The sequence below is a fragment of the Syngnathoides biaculeatus genome, chromosome 8 (assembly GCF_019802595.1).
Source record: "Syngnathoides biaculeatus isolate LvHL_M chromosome 8, ASM1980259v1, whole genome shotgun sequence".
In the NCBI taxonomy this organism is placed as follows: Eukaryota; Metazoa; Chordata; class Actinopteri; order Syngnathiformes; family Syngnathidae; genus Syngnathoides; species Syngnathoides biaculeatus.
In genome coordinates this window covers 16,558,664-16,572,922 of record NC_084647.1, presented here as the reverse complement: position 1 = coordinate 16,572,922, position 14,259 = coordinate 16,558,664, and the positions used below count along the sequence as shown (strand labels likewise).

At 42.6% G+C, this 14,259-nt stretch overlaps 1 protein-coding gene across 2 annotated transcripts in view; it reads right to left on the bottom strand.

Moving 5' to 3' along the window:
* The window catches only part of LOC133504532 (protein furry homolog), a 61,392-nt gene that overhangs the window by 35,713 nt on the left and 11,420 nt on the right, over positions 1-14,259 (bottom strand). For both annotated transcript variants that reach the window (XM_061826861.1, XM_061826862.1), the window contains exons 2-17: positions 9,695-9,894; positions 8,153-8,206; positions 6,015-6,154; positions 5,850-5,940; positions 5,619-5,698; positions 5,462-5,542; positions 4,634-4,802; positions 3,906-3,998; positions 3,716-3,814; positions 3,198-3,299; positions 3,001-3,104; positions 1,764-1,872; positions 1,597-1,683; positions 1,350-1,521; positions 622-754; positions 162-269 (exon numbers count right to left, since the gene is read on the bottom strand). In XM_061826861.1, the coding sequence (XP_061682845.1) occupies positions 162-269; positions 622-754; positions 1,350-1,521; positions 1,597-1,683; positions 1,764-1,872; positions 3,001-3,104; positions 3,198-3,299; positions 3,716-3,814; positions 3,906-3,998; positions 4,634-4,802; positions 5,462-5,542; positions 5,619-5,698; positions 5,850-5,940; positions 6,015-6,154; positions 8,153-8,206; positions 9,695-9,894 (1,822 nt within the window). The remainder of the gene's footprint in view (positions 1-161; positions 270-621; positions 755-1,349; positions 1,522-1,596; positions 1,684-1,763; positions 1,873-3,000; positions 3,105-3,197; positions 3,300-3,715; positions 3,815-3,905; positions 3,999-4,633; positions 4,803-5,461; positions 5,543-5,618; positions 5,699-5,849; positions 5,941-6,014; positions 6,155-8,152; positions 8,207-9,694; positions 9,895-14,259) is intronic.

The following is a 14,259-nucleotide window of genomic DNA, read 5'->3' as shown; positions in this document are numbered from 1 at the left end:
TTTCAAATTGGGTGGAGAACCGGTTAACTTTCTGTCCCATCAGGTTTGGAGTCATACATTTATTTTAGCATTTGATACAAAAAGCAGTGTACCGTGATTGATGGGAAATTGACAAAATAACAGACATGCTAGTCATCTTTGAAAATGGCTCATAATCTCACCGGGAGAGCAGGTCTATGAGCTCCGTCTTTGACATCCCGTCGGGCATGATACGAGGAATGGCCGCCACGCATGTTCGGAACAAGTCGATCTTGGGCTTCCTTTCACCTCTGCAACACAGTTTTTGAACATTTATGTTTACATTAGAGGTTACTGTCAAAAATCGGGGCTGAAATCATGTGTCATTCGTTCCATCTATTTTGAATTGGTCATTCAAAATCTAAAATGGAAAGTGTTGGCTATTTATTTTTTCATTGGAAAAAAAGGAAAAAATAATCTTGGGGAAAAAAAAAGACATTAAAAAATATGAACAGGTGAAATAACAGCCAGAGAACTGAATTTAATTGTAATATTTAATTGTTTTTAATATGATGTTAATGTGAATTTGCATGTGCACGCTTTTTTGCAAAAACAAATGACACATGGAATTTCACAGCTTGAATTCTGTCATCTTGTACATACGTGATCATGTCCTCGGGCTCCTTGTTCAACATCTGCGCGTTGGTCATCATCATGCAGCGGCCCACCTCTTTGTCCAGATGTCTTAGGATGTTGTCAACGGCCTTACGCACGTGGTAGTAATACTGGGACATCCCTGAAGGGGAGGAAATGGTGGTACAGTGCTACCTTGACTTTAATTCATTCCATGACAAAGTTCAGAACTCAAAGCAGTTACTGTATATCTCACATCAGCTTTCCCCATTGAAATGAAAGGAATGTTGTTAATCAATTCCAGACACCCCCCACCCAAAAAAAAAAAAACTACATAAATGTTCCATAAAAAAAAAAAATCAGAGGAAAGCTACAAAGAAATGGAATGTAAAGAAATAGTTTTGATTTTGTTCCCTTTTTTGGGTGGATCTTCTGTTCTTTTCCTTTTTAACCACAATTAAAGCATCTTCTCCATTTTTTATTTTTTATTTTTTTTGCTTCTATTAAGGACTGCCTTTTTTCAGCACTTACTTTTTTGGACCCACGGTTGTAAAAAAAAGGAATTTTATCTTTTTACTCGCAAGTCAAATTCTTTCTGGAAATCCAAAGCAATAAAAAATAAAAAAAACAAACACGAGTGTAGCTCGAAGAACTCATAAATTGGGGCACTGCTTCGTCTGGGTACTGATTGAAAAATCAAGGCTAGGATCCAAAGCGAGTCCATGAACGCCTTCATCCTCACAGCGCGACTTCCTCACCGATGGCTTTTGCCTCCTCGTCCGTCAGCGTTTTGCTCAGGTACGTCTTCTTCACTCGCAGCGTGTTCCCCGAAGGTAAAGTGCAGCCAGTGTTGGGCATCGGCGGCTCGCCGTCCTTCTGCTGAAGTTTGTCAGCCACCACCAGGAAGGCTCGCAGACCGATATTCATTCTCTTTAAAGAGAGAATAAATTTCAGTGTACGTTTTTTTATCAGGCTGATTTTGTGTGTGTGTGTGTGTGTATATACCTCGGGACTAAGACTAAAGGCTTTTGCGGGTTTGCCCACAAAAAGGAGATCATAAATAATTTCTTTCATGGCAAAATCAAGTCTTTCCTGTCGTAAAATAAGAGGAAAGAAGATGAGTTTAAAAGGAAAATAACGTAAGCTTTTAACCGTGACAGTTTTGTGTTCACCTGCGCTATAAACTGGATGATTTTGACAAAAATGTTGAGAGGCATGTCTCTCGGCACCACACTGCGAGATCCTTTGGGGAAAAGGGTGGTTACGATGGTATTGAGGCGACTGTGGACAAAAAACGGTAGAAAACAGATGACATAACTCCCAACAGCAGTCACATGAGCATCAGGGTGATAATGCCAAAAATATGTTTATTTTTTTTTTTTTGCAAGTTTGTGAGTGGCTGTTAGCGAGCTAAATTCTGCCATCAGGCCTCCAAGGCCAAAGTCAGTTTTGATATTTAAATAACTATCACGCAACATATAAAAATGCTAACATTTAAGGAAGTACAGCATCAAATGATCATGTCATCAAAGTGTACTCATGCTCATTAGTGTAGAACATCCACAGGAACAGAGTAACCAATTTTCCGGGTCTGGCAATGTGATGTTTCGCAAATAGAAGATTCTCCATTTATGCAGTAAAAATACTCAGTTATGGCTTGCTGGTTGGCTAGTCGGTCTGTCGGTCAGTAGGGTTTTACAGGGAGTCCTCAGGTTAAGACAGTCTTGACCTTAGACGTTTGGACTTTACAACGCCCGTCTCCCATCCGCCATTTTGTCTGGCTAATACTTGTCCGTGTTTGTGCGCCGGGAGTATATTTGCATTTTTTGTCCTGCTTTTTAGACATTATCGCCCCAAAGAAGAAAGCTGTGTTGTTTAGCAATGCTTCTTACAGCCAAAAGAAAATCCATTACCATGGAAACAAAGCTCAAGATCATAAAAAGATTGGAGAAAGGAGAGACACAAACACCACCAAGGCTTCCGTCGGTCGATTATTAAAGACAAAGCCCGTATTTTAGCGCACGTGACGAATGGTTCCGTTCCTATGTCGGATACAATGATCACAAAACAAGGTTCTTTGATACTTGTCGAGATGGAGAGGATTGAGGACCAGGTTCCTTTGCAATAGCTAAGCACAGCCTCCCCTTCTTCTTCTCCACCCACCTCTCAGCAGTAATGCTAAGTACATCATCTTGTTTATTTCAATGTATTTTTATACAAAGTATTTTGATGTAAATTCTGACTTTAATGATGGAATCCGACTGAAGTTGAAATTCATGAAAAGTTGCTACTCTAGGAACGGATCTCAGTCGTAGACCGAGGACTCAGTTCTCCATTTAGACAATTCCCTCCCCCCAACTGGACTTTATATTATCACACTATATTGGCAGAAGGTGTAAGAATGCTTACCCTTGCGTTGCAGTGTTGCTCTCGCACTTGATCCTGATCATGTAGACCCACAGAAGCCGATACAGAGACTCCAGGGCCACGCGAGCCATCGTGGGGTCTCGACTCTGCAACACAACCCCAACCAGAGTGGAGAATCACGGCACGGTATTCTTCCAACTCAGTGGGCATGGTCCCTGATCTGAATGACATGACATTACCTTGAGATTGGAGAGGCAGTTGTTGAGGAAGACGTGCCATCTGTTGAGGAAGAATTGCTTCTGGCTGACACACAGCAGGCACGTGACGAGTGGGTAAAAAGCCTGAGCCGTGTGGGGAACACAGATAAAGCAAACTGTTTAAAAATAAATGAAATGTCAGGAAAAATTTCCAACTCACGTCAGTTTCACTGATCGACACGACAATGGACATGATGCAGGAAATGTTTCAAAGTCCCAAGCCTCAAATTGGGGGGGTGGGGGGGGGGAACCTACAGTAAACTGTAACGCTTTCTTGTATACGCCTTCTAACATGGACTGAGATCATTTCTAGAATTCGTAATGAAAAAACGGGCGCTAGGGCTAGCGCATCGCTGCCAACGCTGCGTCCAGTGATTATTTCCATGCAAGAGGAAGTTGCACAAGCGTGATGAAATCCAGGCAATGGAAGTATGCAGCAGAACGATGAAATTAAACATCACAGTGAGTTATGCGTGCTTGTTTTGAAGCCGTTAACTCACCAGCGAGTGCTTCTTTCTGGCTGACAGATCGAGGGTTGTGTCATACAAGCTGTCCACAAAATTCCTCAGGCAAGGAACGTTCACCTCATTCTTTACTGCCTGTGACAAAGACAGACACACATCCCCTGAAGAATTCTCTTTTCCCATTCTAGAAATAATAATACAATAAAATATAAAGGGGGGAGCTTACTGCTGCAACAGGAACCAAAATTTCAACAAAGAGCCCAGCCAAGGCATGCTTAATGTCCTTGTCCTTAACCTCCAGGAAGTACTGGGCGCATTCCTGCAAAGTACACATTTACACCAGAAGTAAACAGATTTGATCTTTTTTTTCCCCCCAAAATCACCACTGAGCGGAACTTCCAAAAAGAATAGAATCTCTTTCAAAGACACTGTTTATTATGGTATTGAATCCACACAAACAAAACACATTTTATAAATATTCATTGTCACCCTTTTGGTAAAGACGCAAGCTTTATGTCAGTGAAAACAGCCTTTTCAGACTACTCTAGCCAGATTAAAAATCAGTATTTTGTCGCCTGAAGGCGTAGGGCTGAAATTCTGAAGGCGGAAATGACGGCAGATCAGACTTTTGTGCAAATGCAGGGCCACCTGTGTGTTTTTGCCAATTTGGCTCTGCACCAAGATGGGTGTTCTGGCGCAGCAAAGACAGTGTCCTTGGACATGCACCTGGTGTAGTGACAATTTGGTGGTAGAAAGTCCACCTAAAGTTGTTTTTGCTCAGACAAAATCAGGTCCTGGTGCAGGGGAGACCACTGGCCTGATGCTGTTTCGTCGAATCTGATCCAGGAACAGGCTAACAGATACTGAGCTCTGAGGATGTATTTCAGTCGCTAGTGCTTATGACCAGCTAATTTTGCATTTGTCAAGGGGACCCCGGTCAAAACTTTCAATTACCTGCATGAACTGAAAGGACGCTTCGAAATCTTCAACAGGATACATTTTAATTCGGAAGAACTTGACCCCCATGATGAGGCTGATGGTACTCTGGACCACATACGGACTCTGCTCTTTCTGCCTCAGCTCCTTCAGCTCCGTCATGAACTTCTTCTTCATGGCTGGAAACCTGAAGACAAACAACACAACATTTCCCATATGAGACCTGTCAAAGCTGAAATACAAGTCAGCACTTCCTGGGTCACTTAAAGCATGGCAAGACTCCAGCGAGACTCTCAACGCTATTCCAAGAAGCACAGCTCCTAAAAATACCACCACTGACCCTCCTCCTCCTCCAAGTTCTTGTCGGTGAGTCTGCTCAGTAAAGATGAGCTACCGGTTGCGCGCCGGATCCGTCTCAAATTGAACCAGAGATGGGATTCTTTAGGCGTACTATTTATAGATGCTAATTCATCACAAGTGCTCATAAGTGCTCCGCTCGGCTGTGCACTTGTGAGAAAATTCTGCGTCACCTCTTTGTGAGAACAAACTATTTATCCTGATGCACAAACACTGCGTGAGAAACAACATGTAATTCCTGGACATTTAAGGTTGGCAGAAAGCTTTTGAGCTCCTCGACCTTGTGTCTATTTTAAGAGCTTTGTTCCGTGCTGTGGTGATCTGAAAACATCAACTGGACACACATCAATTTCCAGTCCTAGTTTGGTGCGAGGGGGTAAAATGTCCAAAATTGTGAGGTCCCGTACGTTCCAGTCTCTTGAACAAGGTCTGTGAGGCACAACAACAGAACTCAACAGCAACGGGTACCATAGGAGTTCATGTACTCACTTGGACTGAGCCAGTACTCCAATGACCTCTGCGTAAAGGTCCGCTACAGTGTGCATGTTGCCAGTGTTAGGACCGTGATATCTGCCAAAGAAAGAAAAACAACTTGTATAAAAGAAAAGTGGGATACAAATGTTCATGGAAAACTCAAAGGCTTTACCCTTCTTTATATCTAAAGTGCTTAAAGGCTAAGTTGATGACCTCGTTGACCAAGCCGTCGAGTGCAGGGTGCAGCGGCATCTGGGGAGTCATCAAGTGACACAAAACTCATATAATAAAATCCTGCACAGTATAGAACGGGTCAAATATAATTTACTGTATCTGTCTTTCTAGACTAAGCATTCTCTCCTGAATAGATCTGATGCTAATGTTAACCATGTGAGCAAGTCACCTGTTTCAACACTTCTATGAGCGCGAGGGAGAAGATGAAGTCGATGGCCAAGTCCCTCCTTTCAAGTAAATAATCCCGCTGCTGCTCATCGCTGCAACAGACGTAGACAGCGACAACATGCTTCTGTGTACTGTAGAGGCGCGTTTCGTCGTTCATCAGTCTCACTTTTTGGACTTGGTGATGGCCCGCGGCCGGTATTCGTGAAGTTCCTCCTCCAGACCGTTTTGCCGTCTGTACCAGTCAAACAAGGTCCGCAGGATGGAGGGCAAGCAGTACTCAGCCAAGGAGCTCATGGTGCTTATCAGCTGCAACAAGAAGGCACGTGCCCGCAGAACAGATTTCAATCAGCTCCTTCCTGACTTTAATTGTTCGACAAAATCTGAGCGGAAGAACGTGAACATGAAGAACATGAGGGCGAGGTTCGGGAGTTATTTACAGCGCTGTGCAAAAACATCTTGGGCTGCCACGAGCTCGGTTGTTCTCACGACATGAAATGGTAGGACGGACCAAACCTACAAAACATTGCTGAGCGATGCGTGCGTGAGCCAAGAAAGAATCCAGGAAAGCAGTCGGCGCCAACCACCGAGCCGCGGAGCGTGGTACTTTTTATGTCAACTAATCATTGCCACATAAAGTACCAAGAAGTAAATCCTCCAAATTTAATTGCAGTCATGAAACTTCCAATCACCCTGCTGAGATGTGACAAAAATTGAGTTACGAGACTCAAGTCCTCATTGGCTCAATTACAGTAAATATGAAACAAAACAAATGGAAAAACATAATTTGCCGCGTGACCGCATATTCTTTCACCGCTGTGCAAACATGTGGCCTTAATGTGTCGAACATCGGTAAAGTTGTAAACCGAGGACGCCCTTTAATGATTTAGCCATGGCGCAAGACTTTTGCACATTAATAAAACATTTTCTGCATATGTATTTATGTGAAAGTGATGATTGATGAATGAGGGCTAAGTGTTTTTTATTAGGGCGAGGTCGTCTCAGCTTAGCAGAGAGACAAGGTGCCCATGAGGCGGCCTGCGTCAGCAAAGGGAGGGGTGAGGGAAAGGAAGGAACGGGCGGCTTCGGAGCACACAGGAAGGGAGGAGAGTCCGGCGGGCCGCACGGGGGGAGTGACACAAGCGAGGCCTTCATCCACCGCACGGCCCGGAGAAGAATCCGGGCTCTGTGCGCCGGCCGCTTGAATGCGCCTCGCGAGGCAGCACAAATGCGACGCTGTGGGCCGCCGTGAAAGGGGGCTGTCTACCCAGGCACGCGGTGGCCGGACACACGGGCGCACACGGGACGGGCGCCAGGGCTCAAGGTAAACACGCCTTGCCCTCTGCTGCTTCGCAAACAGCTTTCTTTGGAATGACGCCCAATGAGCCTTTTCAGGTGTCATCCGAAATGGACTCTAGGCTCTTAAAGGTCGCATACAGGAGAGGCCGAGCCCTACCGGGAATTGCCCAAAAAGGGAGAAAAAATAACACCTCGATATTTTGATACCTTACACCACAAGTATTAAAGCCAAAGGCCCAGATCCAGCCTGCCACATTATTTTATGGGGCCCGTTAAAACTATTCATGCGCGTCTACCTCATGTTTCTCAATAAAACTTTCTACCTAAATTGTCTTCACTTTTAATAACTTCAGGAAAGCATTTTTTTGGTTACCAAACCCCTTTTTAAAATGTTTTTTTTACTTCTGATTTCAAAGCTAGTTATTCAACAAATTGTCGTCCTTTTGTAACAATACGAGGAGCTGATTATACCTTAATATGGTTTCCCACTCCTAACTCTTCCTGTGCAGCACAACTAAAATGATACCCCAGGTTTTAACTAACTTCAGCACAAACCCATCCCATAACGCTTGATTAAAAGCAGATGAATTGTGCCAATTAGCATCGTGCACCCACCTCAGATCCAAACACAAACACAATGTCGACAACGTCACCTAATTATAAATTCTGTGGCCCCAACACTAACTTGTGCTTTGAACATTGCAGCTCTGCTTAGCTCTAGCCTTTGACGTGTGTGAGGATTTCCAAGCTATGGCTTGAAAATGCTGAATCTTCACCAAGCCTAGCTACCGAGTCATGGTCACAGAAACACAGCGTAGGGGGGATAACATGTCAAAACGTGAAATTCCATTGTAACAACGTGATAATATTCAGAAAGGCTCACTTACTGACGGATTTTCCGAGATAGGCAGTTCACAAAAGGTTTTTTAAGTTCATGCCTGAGAATCAACTACTTGTATACGAGCAATCAAAAGCAGTATTCAAACTAAGTATTGAATTAATGCTTACTTGGTCGAACTGAGGATCCTCACCCCGCTGAAGAGACTTTGTCAAAGGCTTTTCCTGAAAAATAACATCCAATAAACACTTAAAAGTTGTTATTCTCTCTAACCGGAGCGTCACCCGTGGCACATTTTGGAACTCATTCCAAGAAGAGAGCCCCATCAATCAGGTTAGCACCATCTTGAAGGCTGCCAGCGATATTAAAGATGGGACATTAATGACGTCTCCCATTATGAAAGTGCTCCGTCACGTAATGTGAAGACAGCGTCCATGAGGGATTAAGCCTGTTTAATGAGTTTTGCACCCCTCATGCACATCATCTATTAGTAAATGGAAGCTGGATTGACAGTTGAGTGTCAAGAGGACAAAGGAGCAATTTGTCATTCAATCAATTTGCCAACAAGTAGCGAAATTCATGTGGAGCATCTCAAGAAATTAACATTGCGTAAAATGGCACCAAAAAAAAAAAAAGGAAAAATAATTTAGAACCGCGAACCACAAAATTTGGTATTATGTGATCTTCCTCTATTGCTATGCAAACAATCAATGAATGAAGTCAGCATAATGTTACAGTGGCTTCAACAATTTTCTAATCCAGTGTTTAAACAATATTATAATCCTATCCAGAAATTTCTTTTAAAATACTTATTCAAGTTCATTTTTTTTAATCAATATCCTGCATCAACTGGAATTCAATAATTTACTGCCACTGACATATAAATGTGTCTTTTTTTAACGAAAATCAAGATGCAATCAAATATAAATCAAGTGGTGGAAACAAGTGGCGAGTGGCGCCCCCCACTCTCTCCCCAGCCCCTCGCAAGCTGTTGCTTGTCGGTCAACGACGTTATTTATGACGGGTGAGTGTCAGTGGCGAAGCGTGGATTAATCAGAAGATCGTACAACAGCGTGTCTTCTTATTCTACAGACCACAACACATGGTAGAACCGCATCATCGGCGGCCTTCGGAACCACTAATAGGGACTGTATTCACACTAATTAAAGCATTTGTAAATCATGCATTGCAAACTACAACAATAATAATAAGCATATTGTTAAAGAAATATCAGCGCCTCAGTGCATCAAAATTGCGCATGAGCCATGTATTAACCCGTCAACAACAACCAGTCATGTTAATCAAATTCCATACTAATTGAGCCTAATGTATGCAAAAACATAAGAATGTTTTGCAAAATGACAATTGAAAACATTAAACTCGAACTCAACTCGAACAAATAACGCCAATACCAGCCAAACACTTCATTCGAACCTAAATTCATACTTTATCATCAACTTCTAAATTTATTTTAAGCAATACCCAAACTCAACCTTTAGCTCATAATAAACATGAACAAAATTTAACCTGATTTTAATCCACAGACAAACTCTTACTAATGCCAACCTTGTGATAATTTTATATGGTTTCACCGTTATCAGCCCCGAGGGTGGCAAAAAAATACCCTGAGGCCTGTGACGACAACAAGTTTGGCACCTTGGTTTGAGGGGTGCGTCTGGATTCTTTCAAGGGGGCACAATCGGCCGACTCACCAAAGGCTCCGCCATGATGACGCGGATCTTGCGCTCCGACACTGCGGCGAAAGCGGCGAAGAGGCTCTTCAGGACGTACTCGCCCGGCTTGCTCTCCGGGTCCACGCTGATGGGCATGCTGACCGGCGGGCCCCTCTCGCCCTGAGGACTGCACACCGGAGGGAGGGGGGGCTTGCTGTAGCCGTTGCCCACGGGCGAGGCTGCCAAAACAACACAAAGAAGAACGGTTTGCATAATTAGCACAACAATTTAAGGCACAAAGTCTCCTGTTTTCAAGGAAAAATCCGGAAATGACTGCTTTCCTCCCATATTTCGCTTGCATATACTTAACATGATGGATTAAAAAAAAGGCTCGAGCCACTGCAACATTATGCACAGTTTGAACATTTAATTCAGTGTTTTTTTTCCCCACATAAAACACTTTGAACATCACATTCAAAAAAAGCTCTGTAATTTAGCGTTGAGTGTTTCCCGAACTTTATTGAGCTAAAGGAACATGTTTGAGAAAAATCTCAAGGCACATTGCCAAATGAAAATGGCACAAAAGGTTGACTCTACAGAAAAAAAACATGATCTCAAGCCTAACTCTGTGGGAAATCGCAACCGCAATATTCCCTCGCAGGCATTGTCAAAAGAGCATCCCTTGGAATTCTCCCAAAATGGCTGCTTCAAAACTTCCTGTTACATTTTGGGCACATGCGATTGAGACTTTTTTTCTGTGCCCCGTGATGATAGTCATGTCCCCCCCAATTTCAAATTGACGGATGAAAATGGCGTCCATTCCAGGAGGCGTTAACCAGTCAGTTTTGGGAGATTCTTACCGGGAGGTCTAAAACAAAAACGTTTCGACCAGGACGCATGTGCCTCCCAAAACTGGTGAGTTCTCAGACATGCCGAGGCCCCCAAAAAGGTGATTCTCTCATCAAATAGAAAGAAACAGCGATTACACGCGGCCTGATAACAAATGACAGATTAGAGTGCGAGAGGGAGGTTATTCCCAAACATGGACATAAAAATTCCCAGCGTGTTGAACATTCCTGACGCACGCTGACTAAAGGGCAGCGACTTTTGCTTTCCTACGGTGACGCCGGGCGAGGAAATGAAAGCCTCATGGGCAGCAGCTGCTGTTTTCATTTCCTACCAAAGATGTCAGTGACCTGCGAGGGGAGCCAAAGATCTCGTGCATGTGACCCGCCGTCTCACGTTGTGGTACTATGATGAACACCGGGCTTTATTACGTAAGAAAGAAAAAAAAAAACGCAAAACTAAAGAGCTATAACATACAAGTTACACTGAAGGAGCTCAGATACAAGAGCTGAGAATAATATTTATTTAAAAATGTATTTGAAGATGGATTTTAATTTATTCCTTCAGATCTTTTCGCACCTCAGACAAAATATTGTTTTTGCAGTGTGATGAATTATTCATTATAAAGAGTGTAGTACTGGTATTATTAATGAAATAAGTCTTGAATTATTTACCAGAAAATATATGTCAATATTCGTTTTAGATTACAGATAAAATATATATTTGAAAACCACATTATAGTGTTCATTTTTACTTTTCAGATTATTGTGCACCTTGGATGAATATAAGTAGATACAGTACAGCATATTTAATTTTATTATTCAATCATTAGAATTATTTCATTATTACATCATTTATCAATTATTAATCAGAATAATGCACAGAAAAGTATTTTAGTATTATTAGTAAAAGTAGTAGTGGTCAAGGTACAACAGAATTATTCATCTTTTATGCAAATTTTTAAAAGTTGATAATTATGACAAGTTTTTTCAACACGTCTATGGCATATTGCATACTGCACATTCATCAGGCAAACTTGTGTGTGTGTTTTTTAGAATCCACAATGTGTTATTTTCTGTTTCATTTTACATAAATTTAGACTGGCAGTGGCAATAAACAGTTTGAAATAATTGAAAAATTGTCCACGCCCAAGCCCAAGATGCTGCTTGTTGTGAAGTTTTCTGCCAACATCAGGTTTTTGGAACGAAAATGTATTTAAAGTACCGCTTCAATTTTTAGTTATAGTTGAAAAATTGTGCACGCCTAAGCCCAAGATGCTGCTTGTTGTGAAGTTTTGTGCCAACGTCAAGTTTTTGGAACAAAAATGTATCTCAAGTACCGCTTCATCTTTTAGTTTTATTTGTCTGCATTTTAAAAAATTACAAAACACGATAGGTTACAGCGCTCTCGTGACCCTTGTAAGGATAACGCATGGGTGGATGAATTTATAATGAAGTCTGAACATGCTGGTCTATCAGTAATCTAAGCTAAAACTGCAGTATAATCAGAATCCTAAAAAAACTGCTTTATTTGTGTTTATTCTCATTAGTACCCCTTTATTTTTCAACTTTGAAAATGCTTGCAACCCGAGTAAACCGTAAACAGAGACGTATCGTGATGCTTTCCTAGGAATGGCGAGCATCTGCGACCTCTCTCGGCACCTACCCAGGCCCTTGATGAAGCTGATGACGCTGGCCTTACTCCAGCACACGGCCGTCGCGTCCATGGCGGGGAAGCCGGACGCCGAATCCAAAGCGCGACCCAAAAACAATTCTCCCCCTACGGAAACCCGCCGACGTCCATGTCCTGCGTGTCAGCTGGCCGCGTCCTCCCGGGGAATATTTTCCATGGTGGGTGTGGGTAAACGGGGGCAGACTAGACGGGAGACCAGACAAAACTCGTCTCTGCCTCTGCTTCCCCGAGGTCTGTGTTTGGCTTCCCCCTCTCGCCTTGTGACCAGCCTGTGCCGCCTTCCAGGAGTGAAGGTCAAGCGGGAATTTTTAGCCCGGGCAAAGCGTGGTGATGCTACGGGGGCATAGCTGTGTGACTATAATTATCTCCGGAGAGGTTAGTAGGGGGAGGAGGGGAGGGGGTCAAACACATTATACCAACAAGACAGTCGCACGATTGGACATCAAGATGGAAGGAGCAATTATGCATGAAGCCGTTTGGGTCGCAGACTCAGACATGTGACTGGCAAACAAGGGGGTTTGCGGGGACATGACATCACCAGCAACACCAAGCCGAAAACAAACCGAGCGTGGTACGCTTCCCTGAGGACCGCACAATGAAGCAAACAAGTGGCTCCCTCTGACACACATACCGTCCACTTCTCAGAGGAAGTCTGCGATATTCTGTGCGAAGACGACGATAAAGAGAGACTGAAGACTCTCGGAAAGAATTAAGAAACCTGGGAACTGGCTTGGCTATCATTTCAATTTCCACGACTTTCAATGGAAATGACAACATCCATAAATATAGCGACCTGAGCAGCATCCGCTATAGATTGTGTTCAACTTCAAAGGTGCCACTGAAGTACATTTTACTAAACGATTTGAAACCTTCAGTAAGTGAATGCAGATGTATCAACGTGCACGCTTTAGAAAAAATGGTAACGCCGTTAATCTGATACACGCGGGGGGAAAAACACCCCCCCAAAAATTTTTTAACACTCTATTGTACTTTATAAAAACCGAGGAACAAAGAGTGGCTCCATCAACCGGGAAGAAATGCCTTGTGTGCTTTTGACATCCTTGGCAAAGAGGATTCAACTGCTGAAGAATGTCATAAATATAATTTAAAGAATTGAACACTTTGTGCATCATGATTTCATGCTCCAATGCCCATTTAACTTGCTTTCTTTCTGGATCGTGTCCCTTGGACTCCATAAAACAGGTGCTCATAATAAATGAAGAGCTTCACAACTAAATGCCGCAGTAAAGTAGAGCAGTACATTGCAAAAATATTGGTAATATTAAAGGATAAATAATACATGCCTGTGAATATTGCTACATTGTCTCTCTACTGTATGTGTTACTTGAAGTCTTATTACTATCGCAACATCGATGCAAGGTTTGCTAGGCCGCAAAATGCATTTTTCAATATCTTTTTGCGTTACGTTGCCAGACATTATGTACTTTGGTTAAAAACACAATGTGTAATTCTTTGTTTTTCAACCAGGAATGGCAATAAACAGCTTGACACAGGACCAATCCAAAAGGTCTCATTTTTCAATAATTGTTCAGCTTGTAAGTCGAGGTACCACTGTATGATATCAAAGTAAGTGAGAAGGGAAAACCAGTACTGTACTTTTAAGTCCAAGTAAAATAAAACTCTCATCAAAAACATTTTTTTTTTTTTTTCAGAATGTGATTGGACCGCAATTTTAAAGCCATGGATGTACCAAACCAGGATTTTTGGCATACCTTTATAAGCCTCTGTTTTGTATTAAAGCTTCTGGCAACTCCCAAAATATCAGTGTGAATTATATTTCATGTGATACTCTCTTCACCAAAAGTATTTTCCTACAATGGTTTTAAAGCCATTCATAAGGAATGGGTCAGCATTTCAGACTGAAGCGATCTCCGTAACTAGGCTGGAATATATCCAGGGTCGTCACGGACCGGGAAGGGGGTGGGGGTGCATTATCATCACACACATGACTAAAAATAAACGCTCTTCCCACAGGCTAATAAAGCGTGTGCGTCATGTTATGTAATCGACGAGAACACCCAGCCAGTGGCTTTATGATGTCAAGT